A 14,967-nucleotide genomic window follows, 5' to 3' on the forward strand; every position below is an offset into this window, starting at 1 on the left:
ACTAAAACCGAGTGTGCCCACTCAGTTTCGTCCTTGATAGGTCAACCACGATTTGGTGTCAATTTTGAAGCAGTTTCTGGCGGAATAAAATATAAACCTGAATTTTTTTATTTTTTTTAATTTTGGAATCGCCTGGTTGCGGCTTGGCGTTGTGTGGCGACGCCAAGAGCGACGTGCTTGGCTCGTAACGGAGCGAGCCTCGATGTCGACATGGTCCACGGATTGGATCCGATGGGTCGTGGTATTTCATCGGATCCAGTATGTGGACCACCTCAGACAAGCTCTTACTGATCAAACTCGAGATGGATCGTATGGAGCGTTCGTGGATGAGCCTCGATATCGACATAGTTCACGGATTGGATCCTCGTACCAACAGGTAAAGCTAAGTAATCCCTAGAATTTAAAGGTAAAGCCTATTGACCCTATAACGATAGGCTGCCGGTAGCCACGTGATAGAGCTCCCTGCTAACGAAAGCTACTCTTGTTGGGTGTAGGGACGCGGGCACTCCCCTCCCCATACGGCATTGGCCTCGATATCCAGACGAAATACCGCCATCGGATCCAATCCGTGGATCATGTGGCCGAGTGGGACGGTGAGGGCCTAGGGTCAGGGATCCAATCAATGTATTCCAGCTAGCATCAGGATCTAGGTATGATACAATGCGATATTTATACCCCCTATGCGGGCTAAGTCCATAGGTATGCTACAGCACAACACAGGTTGATGGGAAATCTGCCTCTAAATTGAGCGGGTTGTCCCGACGCCTTTCTAGTGTCTCCTTTTGGACCCTAGCCATCCCATCGTATCAAGGTGATTCCCATTCACAAGCTGAAACTTGCTGACCCACTTGCCACGCCTATCCATCTCCCTCACGAGTATCTGGGGCGACCCAACAATCACCACCGCAAAGGCACGGAAATTTTGTCCGCATCTCCTTTTGGACGGTAGGCGCCGTAATGTAAGACTGAAGCTGATTGCGGACTATGGCGTCTTCCATCAATCCAGTTGTTAATGCTTCCTGTTCGGTATTTGTCAAACTTCTCTTTAGGAGAAAGATGCTCTGGCATTCCTAATGAGTGCAGGATAGAGCCCATCTATATATCTATCTAACGAGCGTACGTCACCATTGCTGCCTGTCAATGGTGATACAGTTTGGTGAGCGAATGTTGCATAATAACCTGGTTGATCGTGAACGATAGGCCATCAATTGTTCAACAGTATTTGTCGCCCTTGAATTTTAAGCCCTAGGTAGGGGATTTGGATGTTCTTGAACTCCATGAGGGTGTAGGGGTCTTTATTGTCTGCAATGAGGAGATCGACAAAACCTGGACTGTTACTCACCTGCATAGATCAGCTTCATGTTCGCCTGTTCGCTCTGATTGTATATAAACAGGGGTCTTACCTTCGTAACCTGATATTCAAGTGTAGACGGCATGGACTCGTTTGTAGAATACTCCACTGGATATTGTCTCGGTGGTGCTCCTCCTCCTTTAAAAATGAGTCTTCGAAGATGTCACACTCTCGCATCATGTGACAGTACCCAGCCAGTACGTCATTTGGATTCCCAGTTTCGGCAAGAGTATGTACAGCGTTGATCATGAAATGGTATGAACCAAGTCGATCAAGGAGCGCGAATCCAAAACCTCTTCGCTGCTATGAGGTTAGGTGTCTTCAAGGAGTTCGATAGATCGTTCATATCAAAAGTCAGACCACCCATGTAGACCATTAAGGATCGCCATGCGGACATGTCGCCTTCACTAGCAGCCTGGAGGGTTTAAGCAGGCAAGGATGTGAGATTCCACACTATAGCATAATCTCTCTGACTAACAATGGAACATAACTTACTCGTTCGGATAGTTTGAAGCTGCGGAGCACTGTGTCATAGGGAAATCTTTCGGTAAGCGCCGCGTTCGTCCTTGTGAAGTGCTAATTGTATCTCGTTCACTGCTCTAGGTGCCCCTGCACAAGCCTTTAAGAAGCTCTCAGGGACCTCCGAGTTTGGAGGTTCAGTAGCTTCAGGTTTTTCTCCCTAATTTTCTACATGTTCGGTAATTAGTAATAGGGTTAGCTAGCGCTTCTCTTTACTCACTTGAAGATATGAAAGAGCAGTATAGGTGTTAAACACCGGCTCTACACTCTGTTTTTGGCAGAAGTGATAGCCATTGGCGTTGTGTTCCAATTCCCTCAGGTACTTTTGCACATCTTCCTCATTGTTGCAGATGGCCTTCAGTGCTCCTAGTACGTCGGATCGAGTTAATCCGCAAATGGTTGAAAATCGTGGACTGAAAGAGACGTTTTCTTGATTGTCCGCACCGCTGACAAGGTCGCTTAAAAGCAGAGGCGTGACGCCAGTGATGTATACCTTTTTAATACCGTAACGCGACTTTCGGCTAGATTTGACATTGGCCCAGAACGCCTTCAAGAGACGAGAGGGTGCGGCATCAGACCATAACTTTGGATGGTGCGGATCCATATAATCGTTGGCGCAAGCATCGTATTCATCCGCGAGTATATAGACCTGGATGCATTAGAATGTATTTAGTAGTTAGCTGAGAATAAATATACCCCTCGTACATCCCAGAGCGGATGGTCCTTCTCGCGTCTCTCGTGAATGTCATCAAGCGTTTCATCAACAGCATCAATCAACTGTTCGAAATTTCCGGCTGGGTTATTCTCCATAAAAGTAGATGTCTGCGATGCAAACGATTCACCTAAATATTTGGTGTAATCACGTTTGAACTTCGACAGCCTCCCGTTTATGTGTTGCGCAATAAACTGCGCAGACTCGCTACCGTCGCGAGGACGGGCGGGGCGGGAGAAGTCAAATTCTAAAAGAAGATATCGTCCAGGTTGAATTGTGCCATTGTTCACAGCTTTATCCACGTCAAGACCCTATTGGGCATAAGTGACAAATCTGCCAGTAAGGAATTCACACCACACCTTGAAAAGGTCGTCGTATTTGTCGCGAAACTGGAATCCATGGAAATATCGCAGCATAGTGATGGTGAGCGACTTTCCAAACCGTCTAGGGCGGCAAACGAGCCTGACATTTGCACCCTTTTCAAGCTCAGAAATATTAGGTCACTCGTCAACACCTATAAGTCAAACCTGGAAATGGCAACAAGGCTCCTCTGGGTTCACCGTAAGCAATGTGTGGATCAAATGCACCTTGTGGTGGATCCGACCAAGACGTGGGGAGCCGGACGAAACGGATTTGTCGACCTCTTCGTCGGCAATGCGCACCGACAATATCCTGCCTTGAATTCAGTCCTCGTCATGGAGCTAAAGAATATGTCGCTTGATTCTCTATGGAAAGGAAAACAAAAGAGTCCTTCCGCCGAGCCGAACTCTCAGTCTAACTACGAGCTCCTAGTGAAAGAACTACGTCAAGCCACTGAAGACTAAATGTTGAATCTGAAGTACAGCTACCAGGACAAAACTGGGAAATGGGTCACTCAACAAGTCAATGACATTACGAAGGCCGCCATGGGAATGTCTCGGGAGAACGAGTCGGGAGAGCGAGTTTCGAACAACAGCGAGTGGGTCTGGGGTTGTCTAAGCACAATTGAGCCTAGTGGTGCGAGCGTTGTCCGGTGGATGGCGCGGTACCTGAACCCCCCCGAAACCCTAGTAAAATCGCCTAAATCGAGGTACCAAAACATCAAAATTGAGAGACTAACATACCTGCGGTACTTGCGGGCTCTTTTAGCTTGTTGTCGAGCCCTCTACAATTGTATAGACTTTCCTGGTGGTAGAGGCTTTTTGAGCTCTTTTTGAATAACCCTGTTATTGCTGTCGCCCTCATGTCCACTTCCTTCATTGACATCTAGCGAGCCCCCTTTGGGTGCGCTGAGCATCTCTGCCTCATAGACAACAGAGACGCTCTGACCACTCAACATCGTCAAAATCGGGTGCAAAAAGACCTGTAAAGGCGAGTGCAAAGGGTTCTGCCAAAAGGGATTAACGACGTTGGAAAACGTTGGAAAAGAAGCACCAAGAGGGGACAATTATGCGAGGGAAGCAAAGTGGATGGAAAGGTACCTGAAAACCCCCCATTTTACTAAGGATTGAGGTACCTCGCCATCCACTGAACGGTTGGAGAGTAACAAATGCCCCTTTATTGGGAAAGGGGTTATCACCCCTATGCAGGATTTAAGGGTAGAAATAGGAGAGGAAAAGGGGTCAACTCAACGTGTATATATATACCAGTAACCTGGCAGGACCGGTTGTGAGGTAGACAGAGCATTCAAGTTGTTCCCTAATTTGACATCTAGTTACGTGCACCGCAGCTTGCGCCTCGTTCAGATAGATTCAATCCTCTCTCGGTCCTACAAAGGGTGATCAATCGAGCTTGTCAGGGTAGTCCACAGACTGGATCCGATGGGCGACGAAGGGGTATTTCATCGGATCCAATCATGAACCACGTCGAGTAGGAGGGCCTTCGAGGGGCACATAGTCCACGGAAAATATTTAATCCGATGATGGGTTATCCGGAAAATGGTTAATCCGTCGAGGGTTGGGTGGTCCATAGACTGGATCCGATGGCGACGAGGGGGGATTTCATCGGATCCAATCCATGGATCATGTCGGTGTCGGGTAGGATGGCGACTCCCCAACCCCGCGGGGGCACATGGTCCACAGACTGGATCCGATGGGAGCTTAATCCGACTATGGGCAGGCCGGAAAATAGTTAATCCGTCAAGGGTGGTCCGGGAAATGTTTAATCCGATCGGTGAGACGAGACGAGCTAGGGTTTTGCCCGAGATCGACGAGTCTCGCTCAGTCTCGGCTTGTCTCGACTCGTTGAGACGCCTGCTTTGTCTCCACCTGGCTCTCATAGGCCTCGTAGTTGTGTCGTGGCAGCATATGTGAATGAATGAAGCACAAGAGTAGAACCCATCACCAATTCATCTAGCTATATTGTCATGGCACAACCTGGAAGCCCCTCGAACGGTCTTGGCAGGCCCACTGTGGCTGTCGAATAGCCTCGTGTGCCTGTCGATAGCCTTGTGTGCCTGCGTGATAGCCTTGCGGTATGACTGCACCGCTGGGAATGTCTCGGGAGAGCGACAACCCACAGCGACTCGCGTACTACAGCGACATTGCTAAACACAAATCAGGCCTAGCTTGTGCGAGCGTTGTCCGCATGATGGAAAGGTACCTGGAAACCCCACCCAAACCCTAGCAAAATCGCACAAATCGAGGTACCAAAACATCAAAATTGAGGCATTCACATACTTTTGGTATTTGCGAGCTCTTTGCCTCATTGTTGCTCGATTCGCGACTTGTATAGACTTCCTGGTGTTGCAGAGTCCTGTTTGACCCTTTTTGACCTCTTGTTGCTGCAACCTCAATGGCCACTTTCTTTGTCGGCGACCTCTGGCAAGCGCCCTCAAGGTGCGCTCCAAAATGACGTCCACCTTTCGGATCGATCTAACCTCAAATGCCCCAACAGCAAGACCAACTACTCCTTCTCGCCCCGAGACCCCTCCTGTCCTTGAAACTCCTCCTTCTTCGCCTCAGATTACTCCTCTTTCACGGCGTCTACCGATTCGCACTCCGGAAAGACCCCGACCGCGTCGATCGCCCTCTCCTGAGGGCTCGCCAGGAGGACTACACAGGCGACAGACAGGCCACAGGGGTGGCAGAGAGGGTCTGACACGCCACAACACCAAAATCGAGTGCAAAAAGGCGTGGAAAGGCGAATGCAAAGGACTCCGTTAAAAGGGGTCAACGACGTCGTTGAAAGAACATCAAAAAGCGCCAACTATGTGAGGGAGGCCAAGTGGATGGAAAGGTACTTCAAATCCCCAGGGAAAATGGGGGGTTTCAGGTACCTTTCCATCATGCGGACAACACTCGCACAACTAGGCCCGATTGGTGTTTAGTGATGTCGCTGTGGTACGCGAGTCGCTGTGGGTTGTCGCTCTCCCGAGACATTCCCGCACCGCTGGCCATAAGTATCTGGGATAGCATCGCACTGCTTTCGTGTTCTTTGTCTCTCATCTTGTACCTTATAGTGTATTGGATAGTAATATCATTGTCGGATCTCCACTCTCGTTCCCTCGTACGTCCCCACCCTGACAGCAGTGATCTATTTGAGAACATAATAAGTAAGGCTACGGCCTCCTGCTTTAGAAAAGCTAATGAACTATGTGCTTACCGATTCTGCTGCTCCTCCGTCCTTCTGGAGTTCTGGCTGCTCCACTCTACTCCAGATACCATCCGTGGGGATATTATGGATGTCTTTCGTCATGACATACGTGGCTCCGACACAGTTACGAGCGTAAGCTCGCGACATGTTCTCGAAATATGTCTTCTGCTTGGTTGAATCCGACATGATGCAGCGAAGAGGGTTCTTGACATCCGCAGTGTTAAGATTGTAGTATTCGCAGGGAAATACATCCTAGATGCCGTTTATGTCAGCTCATCGGTACTACTACATGGTGACTGTAACAGTCCATATGCTGAAGCTTACCCAGATAGTCCAAGCGAACGTAGGAGATGTATAAGTTTTTGCTGCTGTCAGGGTGCCAGGCCGAAGACGTACTACGGAGCAGAGGTGAGGGTCTGACAATGATATTGCTATCCAGTGCACTATAAAGTACAAGACGAGAGACGAAGAGCATGCGAGGCCATCCCAGATACTTGTATCCTTGGGTATAGTCATACCACAAGGCTCCCACGCAGGTACACGAAGTTATCGACAGCCACAGTGGGTCCACGGCAGGCACCAATAGTCATCCTGCAGGCACCCGGCAGGCCCCGATAGGCCTGCTAGGCTGTGCTGTCCCATAAGAGTTTTCATGCATTCGTTACGATCACTTTAAAGCCTTCAACGTTACGTCCTTGCGCGGCTAGACCGTCACATCATGCCTTCTTCCTTTCATTGATTGATTTGATACTTTGCCTGCTAATCGTGATGCCCACCTCACCTAAATCCAGGCGGACTGAGCCAAGGACTCAGGTCCTACCTGAAATCCCCATAAAGGAGATGAAAATGTGGGATAGGCGAACGATGCTTCGGTGGATCCAGCAAAGAAATTCCTCCCTCCTCGAAGGTGACGACCTGAAAAGCTTCGACAGCGCAGCGATCAACGGTGAAGCCTTTTTGTACACCAGTTACGATTTCTTCCGTAAAGAGTGTGGCATCCTCCCTGGACCCAGTCTAACGCTTACGCGTTATCGGGACGAAGTCCTGAGTACGGCCACTCCATCTCCAAAGGACAAGAGGAAGAGGGATGATGAATCTGTCGCGCCGGAATCACCCACCAGCAAGCTGTCGAAAAGAAGATATCAGTCACAAGAAAAACAAAAAGACCGCCCTGATGACGACGATAAAGAGAAGAACGATCACGACCACGACTTTCTCGACCACGACAACAGCCATGACACCAATAATAGAAATAACGCTGCTAGGTACAAAGAACCAGAATTTGTTCCGCCAGAAAAAAGACCCGAGCATACCCGTCAGAGAAGGAAGCTTATTGAAAAGATAATAAAAGATCTCCATATTGAGTATTGCAGTCGGTATTCTGCTTCTACACTTGCCTCCTATTCCGAGTTTCGTCTGCCCGGAACCGTCGCCCTACTTTCCGATCCCAAGAGGGTACATGTACTTCCGTTTCCAATCGTCGACGTGCAGACACCCGCTGGATTCGCGATTAGCGAAGAAGAAGTTTGGCGATATACGGGGAGAGAGAAATTCCCAGAACTTCTGCGTGAGCTCAAGTTTGTACTGCGGGAAAATTCGTACACAAAGCTCTGGGTCTATGGAAACAGGGGTTATGGGAAGTCACACCTTCTAGCGGCACTTGTCTGTTATCTGTCAGCTCTCGGCGAACACGTCATATATGTTCCTGATTGTCGCGTCTGGCTCAATGATCCCGTTAAGATCTTTCAAGAAGCATTGTGGTTTGCCTTTACCGACAAGGCGATACAGGATGAGATCGCCAAACTAGACACGACCAAAAAGATACAACAATTCTTGACGGACATGGAAAACCGGAAAGGCCGAATCTTATTTGTCTTTGATCAGATGAACGCAATATGTGTGAATGAGACGGATGTTGAGCACGTACGTTTGGCCAAAGGCCGACTCACAGCCTGGATATCTTGTTTGTTAGTCGGGCGCAAAGCAGTTGTCAGCTCGTCATCCAATAATGGGGACTACCTCAGGGAGCAAATTATGCAGGACGATAACCACACTATGCGTGTTTATGGTGGTTTAACTGAGGTATGTCTACATAGCCCTAAGTGCACCTCTTCTAACCGCAATTCAGGCAGAAATGAAGTGCTGGTGGGCCCATCGGCCTGGCTTGGATCTGAGAGGCTACAGCGAGAAGGAAATTGAAGAACTCACGGGTTGCATCCCGCTACTCTTGAACGAATGCGTGATGAATGGGGAGATTAACCTCTCTCCACTAAGGGATGTGGCAGATAAGGCCGTAACGTTTACGGAGGATATCAAAATGAAAACGAAAGACGTCGGCAATCAGGCCCATTGGAATATGTATGTCCACCTTGCTCAACTTTATACGACGGAACTAACTTCTTTTAGGCATTGCGAGTACGTGAAGGCTTGCATCCTCAACAGCCCTGTGCCCAGTGAAGTTTTGCAGAGACCCTACCTCATCGACCATCGGTTTTTCTTCCAACGCGGAGACGCCATAGGAGGCTATTCCTGCGGTGTAGTCCGGAATGCCGTGACGGAGGCGCTCATCGCAAATCAACAATATTTCTCCGACTCCAGGTTCTTGAGAGTATTGCCGACGTTCCATAATAACCCATCTACGACAGGGTTTTTCATGGAGTACGCTGTTCTCTTTTACTTACAACTGCATGGTCTACCCTGCCACCAACATCTTGCGGGCCACATCGACATGATAACCTCCAAAACTGCCATCCCGGACATCCAAAAGAATATCAAAGGCAGGCCGGTGATTTATCACCCCGTCGAATACAATTACAAAACCCTAGATGGATTGATTGTCTTGATCGAGGAAGCGGTCAATGGACAAAAGGAGAAATTGTTCCTCTATCCTTATCAGGTCACATTGCATCGTAAGAATCACAAGGATTCTCATGCAATTTTCTTTGATAACTATGACCAGTGGGTCGCAGAGCTTCGGGAGTTTGAGGTGGTGACGGAGTTTATATGGTTCAGTGCGGACGAGAGTTTAAGCTCACACCATGCGGCTGTACCTGCTTCTGAAGGCAGGACACTCAAGTCTGGAAACGTTTACCAACGACCCGGATGGCCTGCACACAAAGAGTGTGTTGTCAATTTTGGTGATCTCAACACGGAACTCTGGGCCAAGTACCAGGAAGCCCAAGAGAAGGCAGAGAAGGAGAAAGCAAACAAGAACGCGCAAAGGGAATCACAGAAGAGAGCACAACATAATGCGGAACGGGAAGCAGAGAAAGCAAGTAAGAAAGTTGAACAGGGAGCAACCGAGGCGGGAAAGACAGGATAGGGGCAGAAACGACGGGGAAACGCACAAAAGGTCCGCTGAATCGGTTCCCGATAGGCAGCATCAGATCGACTGGATAGGGTCGTAGATCTCCCTCCAGCATATTCCGCATAAATAATGCGGCGATTCTAGCTTGAAAGCTATGAACCTCCAGTTCCTCCAATGCACGATATGATTTCGGTTCATGAAGATTCTTCCGGCCCCAGAATGCCGCGTTGGCTTGAAGGGTGGAGTCATCCTGAGAGGTTGTTGGCGGCCAGTGAGCCTCACGGATCAGTTGAAGGTAGTTGAACTTTGTATGCCACCATCCAAGGCAAGGGAGGAACCATTCCATAAAGCCATACGGCCGCGAGTCATCTGCACGAAGACGCTGGCAGCTTCTACTGTCCTCATCGTGCCCGAGCCGTTTGATCATGATCTCGTTTAGGATCTGAAGCATCCCTTCGTTGGTAAACTTGTTGATCATGACAAGAAGAGAGGTTGTTGACGGCAAGTAGCAATCGCGAACAGGGTTGATTGCGAGGTCACGGGGGCATGGTCTCGACATCGACAACCCCTTGCCAAGGCCCCTGCGGGGCACAAAAACCTCCGTCGACCCTGTTTATATAGAAACCCTTAGTGTTTATAGGCCGTATGGTCCACGGATTGGATCCGATGGCGGTGGCATATCATGGGATCCGATCTAAGCACCATCTAGATATCGAGGCCGGCGCCATACACCGTCCCCCGCCCTACTCGGCCACATGGTCCACAGATTGGATCCGATGGCGGTGGTGTTTCACTGGATCTGATTTATGAACTACAGTATGTCGAGTGTGATCAATAGAGCCTCTCTGGGTGGTCCACAAACTGGATCCGATGCGTGGATGATGTCGATATCGAGAATACCCCCCGGCTACAAGGTCCATGGACTGGATCCGATGGCGGTGTCAACGTCCTCACGTGACAATGCCAAGCCGCATCACATGATTTTTCTGTCGTCTTCGACCAATCAAAGAGCCGGATTTGGCTTCAGCCAATCAGCATACAGATCTTGAGATGAGGTCGGGGCCCCCCTTTTTCCTCTGTCACGGGATCATGCGTCAAAGATTTGTGATTTACGGAGGACCGCCAGACTATATAGTTCCGAATCGTGCACAACGCTTCTAAGTCTCTACAAGCCTTGGCGTCGCCACTTTTCACAATCCGTAGATTGGCCGTCACTTTATATCACGTGATATATCGCGTGCCGTCGGACTGCAAGCTACGACTTAGGGCCTTGGCAATGCTTCGTGCCCATAGAACTAGAGGCTCGGACAAATCGCAGACTACAATGCCGGTGAGCTCGAGTTGACGATTCTCTGTTGCTGAAGACAGTTGACGTCCGTCCTGCTTCGTACCCTTTCATCCTTGACCAGCCCTTTCTCTCCTCCAACCACAGCAGTTGGGGATTTGCAAGGACAAGCGCGTGGTGAAAGGCTTGCACCCTCGTTGTCTCGCTGGTGACGACATTCCTCATTCCGCGCCTCCTCCCTCAACCCCTTAAATCGATCACAATGCCTACTCCCGAGTCCGAGTTCTTCTTGAAGTGGAAACCAAAAGTACCTCCAACATTCCAAGGCGTCGATTTCTCAGACAACGAGGCTGTTGCGAATGCCAGAGATGCCATCGTGCGAGAACAATGGATACAGCAGATGATGTTGAGATTAGTAGGGGAAGAGATGGGTATGCTTGTCTCTGAAATGTATTTCCTATGCTCTCAAAGATATCGACGGATTGTGTATGGTCAAAGAGGAGTCCATCCATATGGCTGCCCTCGCGCGCACAAGATCAAGGAGATTAGACTGTATCGAGGAGAAGCTTTTGGTTCACTCTACAATGGAGTCTATAGTAAACTGACTTCTCTGGCATTGCAGGAAAATGTTATCACCGTGAAGGCGTCAACCACTTGGAGAAATGCGGCAAATATCGAGGTACATCATCCACCCACCACCTTCAATCCGTCCACCTTCAATCCTCGTCGAAGCGCCCCAGCTGATTTCCCAATGTGACTATCTAGACCGCTACATCCAGCTATTAAAATCGACCAAAGAGAAGGGTTTCCGAGGACGACAGCAGAACTACGTACCAGGCGTCGACGGACCCGCAGGTGGTCCAGCGATCCATACCGACTATCCGACCGCTCAGCAAGCCAAGGGTTCGAAGGGTTCGGATTACAGGCCGGGAAACACAAGTGGAAAGGGCGGTGATGTGCTCTATTAGAAGACGGACCCAGTTTTGATGAGGACGGTTTGAGCAGGAAGAACATTGTACATATTTGCTCCACACTCTTGAGACAAGGACCAGAAAAGAGCTCAAGGTCGAACAGAAAGATGGAAAAAAAAAAACGAAATACCATCCATTGAGCATTCAACATGAAAAAGGATCGGTTTCCTTTTTGCGAGAAGATCTTGACATGCCGGTCTTTGGTAGGATCTTGAACCGACTAGAAGCCTGCTTCATCCGGGATTGCTCGGGAGTAGTCGTGAACGAATAATTTCTTGGCAATATATAGACGTCGCTCCATGGCCCCGTGGACTTTCAAGAAACTAAATGACTTTGGCATATATAGTACTCCCTGTGCTCATACCACGGCCTGCCTGGATGCTTGCGTTGACGACCAAGCATGACGAATTGCTCATACTTCGTTGTAAGGATTACTGACAGAAATACTCATTTTCATTTTTCCATCGCAAGCTGGTCGTCCATCAGACGTTTATTCCGCGTCCTTTCATATGGCTTAATGCCATCACCCTCAAAGCCTGCCTTTAACGCCCGCCTTCTCTGCCGCATATGTAGCGAGCGCATCCATCAACGGTGGTGACAAGGCATCATACGGTTCAAGCCCGATGGCCCGCAACCGGTCCCTGACCTCGGACATCTTGTTTGGATCATAGCCCTGCTCGATGAGCGACGAGACGAAGGCCGCAAACTGCGGCTCCTGCCAGCCCTTTTCGTCCGAGAGCTCGACATGCACGAAATCCAAGCCCTTGAACGCATGGTCCTTCTCAATGCGTCCAAACATGTGTACACCGCAGTCCCGGCATGCGTTGCGCAGGATCGTGGCGTTCTTGTCTACCACCGACAGTTTATCTCCGTTGGCCGTCACTGTCAAATTGTCCACGGGAATGACGCCGACGATGCTGAAGAGGGCACCCGAGGGTTTCCAGCACTGTGAGCAGCCGCAGGCGTGGTTGTGGAGGACATTGCCCTTGAGTGTCACTTCGACAGGGTTGCTGCGGCAGTGGCAGTGAAGTTTGCCGCCGGGGAAATTGTCAGTGCTTTTGGTGAGGCCGTTGTCGATGAGCGGGTGGAGGGATGGTGCCATGGATGAGTCTGGTGAATGTGTACGATGCGATCCTGATGTCGTCTGGCGTCGTTTCAATCGTTTGTTTGATCCACGATAAGTCAACTGATGTCTCGAGAAGGATTTGACCAAACATCACAAAGGGGGTGGGATCTCAGCTACTTTAAACCCAGTTGCGGAACCGGGGGGATCCAGAATAAGATGAATTGGATTCAAAGGATCATCCCATACAGCATGCCTTGTTGGATCCTTCCGCACAAGCATCAGGCACCATATGAGGGGTAAATGGCATCACACTGGTCAAGGTCAAGGTCAAGATGCTCGCTCACCCGCTCCATGTTGAGGAGACGATGAATCCAGACACCCGATTCGAAAGAAAATACTCTATCTGGACAAGGGTGTCTCTTCTGGTTTTGCACTCTTCCCCCAAGTCCACACGGATTTGTTTCGGCAGTTGATCTGTGTGTTCATACCGCCGTTGGGGCTCTTAGGTATAGGACGGGACGAGTGTGGGAAGGAAATGTTTCGGGAGAGGTAAGATACGGAACCAAGAAGAAATGGAGGTGGAGATGTGTTGCCGGTCGGGAGCTGAGTCCTGACCTCTGACCTCACGGGATGGAATGTTCCCCTTTCTTGCGACAACAAAAGCAACCCACATCACTGATCATTATTCTCACCTACGGTACGTCTTCCGCGTATCGCTATTTCTTCGGGAAGAGAAAGTGTTATTTCCGAAACGCGGGCACGCACAGGGTGGCCAGGACAACTATTTTTTCCCATTGTGGGGTTGGGAGTTGTGACCCTCTACAGATTTTCCGTTCTCGTTCGCTGCCGAAGTCCATATCTGGTCTTGAATCCCGAGGGAGGAATGATGAAAAGAGCGGGTGCCCCGTCGGGTGCCGGTGGACGAGAAACGAGGTGGGGTAGAGATATTACTAGGAAATTTTTTCATGCTGTATTATGTCAGCCCAGGGGGAAACCCAGAGAGCCGATAACCATCGGATTCGGAAGTCCTTCGAGCATTGAAATTGATCGATATCTAGAACATTGTTTACAAAGAAGGAGAAATTTCCCCGTCTCGAAATCCCATCGTCAATTCTGTTCAGGACAGACCTACTCCATACACTTCGCAGTAAAGTTTCTTCGCGACCAGCTAGTGCGGAGCATATGGGACGTTCAGCGCTACCACATTGTTGGCGGGAACAATGGACTTCATACCTTTCCATTGCTCAAGCCTATATGATCCCATTTCTCATCATCATGCTGCAAAGCAGTCTCTTTTTCAAGTCATCTCTAGCAGACCTATTCATGTATCCGCTCTCGTCACTTGAATTGATACTGTCTCTGTAGACCACCCGCTGCTTCCAAAGCGTTCTCGACCACCATGCCGCAAAATCCCACTCCCGTTCCAACGTAATGAAGATAACGATTTAGGAGTATTGCGTTCCAATCGAGGAAAAATAATACTGGATTGATGGAAAGAAAAGGCACAGGAAGGATCAAGATATGTTCTTACCGATCAAAGAGAGCGGTAGACTAAGGACACCAAAAGAAGAGCAGATTGAAAGAGGAGAACAACGCCTTGAAAAAGGAATCCATTCTCTCCAAAATGGATATCAAGGACTTCAAGAGACAATCACGCTGAGAGAGCAAAGTGGTTCCCTACTTTCGCGCAATCGAACATTGTGCTGAGTAGGCCATAGCTGCAATACATGAAGATACACTGCAAACACGTCAGCAGCAGACAAAGATTTTTCTCACGAATCCCTTTGATATGGGGATTGTGGGAAGTGAAACTCTTCGAGGTTTTTTTCCTATCAGAGGAAAGGTTTGTCGTTAACCTGGGTTCAGTGGGCTGGAGTGTCAAAAGGTTGTCATTTGGTGAGGTTTCCAAGTTCGATTCCTAATCTGACTCGAATAGAAAGTCCGATAGGGTTGGGAATCGAACTAGAAACCTCTTTCGCCGAACATGAACTCGGGCGCCATTGCAGGTTTTAACCCGCGTATCCTGACCATATCACGGTTAGGGGTCTTTGCGAGTGATGCTGGTCATTCGTCGAATTAATAAACCCGAATTCCTCGGAGATGTCCATGTCCATTGCAGATAGCATCTGTTGCAATACTGCTACCAGTGCCCACATCATGATTTTGAATCCCAGCCCCTTTCA

General features: G+C 49.2%; 6 protein-coding genes across 6 annotated transcripts; 2 read left to right on the forward strand and 4 right to left on the reverse strand.

The window, feature by feature from the left end:
* Nucleotides 1–1,204: 1,204 nt before the first annotated feature.
* Nucleotides 1,205–1,436, reverse strand: Z518_06097 (uncharacterized protein; the record flags this gene model as incomplete). The annotated part of the gene is given in 3 exon segments (XM_013416907.1): nucleotides 1,205–1,326; nucleotides 1,343–1,376; nucleotides 1,404–1,436. 3 exon segments carry the CDS (start codon nucleotides 1,434–1,436, stop codon nucleotides 1,205–1,207), a joined length of 189 nt encoding a protein of 62 aa, XP_013272361.1.
* A 633-nt stretch (nucleotides 1,437–2,069) lies between these two features.
* On the reverse strand, nucleotides 2,070–2,998 carry Z518_06098 (uncharacterized protein; the record flags this gene model as incomplete). Its single annotated transcript, XM_013416908.1, has 3 exons — nucleotides 2,070–2,519; nucleotides 2,636–2,893; nucleotides 2,942–2,998. The coding sequence occupies 3 exons, from the start codon at nucleotides 2,996–2,998 to the stop codon at nucleotides 2,070–2,072; spliced, it is 765 nt and encodes a 254-aa protein (XP_013272362.1).
* A 2,847-nt stretch (nucleotides 2,999–5,845) lies between these two features.
* Nucleotides 5,846–6,341, reverse strand: Z518_06099 (uncharacterized protein; the record flags this gene model as incomplete). Its single annotated transcript, XM_013416909.1, has 3 exons — nucleotides 5,846–6,014; nucleotides 6,073–6,095; nucleotides 6,165–6,341. The coding sequence occupies 3 exons, from the start codon at nucleotides 6,339–6,341 to the stop codon at nucleotides 5,846–5,848; spliced, it is 369 nt and encodes a 122-aa protein (XP_013272363.1).
* A 582-nt stretch (nucleotides 6,342–6,923) lies between these two features.
* On the forward strand, nucleotides 6,924–9,477 carry Z518_06100 (uncharacterized protein; the record flags this gene model as incomplete). Its single annotated transcript, XM_013416910.1, has 3 exons — nucleotides 6,924–8,237; nucleotides 8,284–8,513; nucleotides 8,562–9,477. 3 exons carry the CDS (start codon nucleotides 6,924–6,926, stop codon nucleotides 9,475–9,477), a joined length of 2,460 nt encoding a protein of 819 aa, XP_013272364.1.
* Nucleotides 9,478–11,009: 1,532 nt separating this feature from the next.
* On the forward strand, nucleotides 11,010–11,715 carry Z518_06101 (uncharacterized protein; the record flags this gene model as incomplete). Its single annotated transcript, XM_013416911.1, has 3 exons — nucleotides 11,010–11,178; nucleotides 11,370–11,426; nucleotides 11,513–11,715. The coding sequence occupies 3 exons, from the start codon at nucleotides 11,010–11,012 to the stop codon at nucleotides 11,713–11,715; spliced, it is 429 nt and encodes a 142-aa protein (XP_013272365.1).
* Nucleotides 11,716–12,247: 532 nt separating this feature from the next.
* Z518_06102 (S-(hydroxymethyl)glutathione synthase) lies at nucleotides 12,248–12,820 on the reverse strand (the record flags this gene model as incomplete). The annotated part of the gene is made up of 1 exon (XM_013416912.1): nucleotides 12,248–12,820. One exon carries the CDS (start codon nucleotides 12,818–12,820, stop codon nucleotides 12,248–12,250), a length of 573 nt encoding a protein of 190 aa, XP_013272366.1.
* Between the last annotated feature and the right edge of the window lie 2,147 nt (nucleotides 12,821–14,967).

This window comes from Rhinocladiella mackenziei (assembly GCF_000835555.1).
Source record: "Rhinocladiella mackenziei CBS 650.93 unplaced genomic scaffold supercont1.4, whole genome shotgun sequence".
NCBI classification, from domain to species: Eukaryota; Fungi; Ascomycota; class Eurotiomycetes; order Chaetothyriales; family Herpotrichiellaceae; genus Rhinocladiella; species Rhinocladiella mackenziei.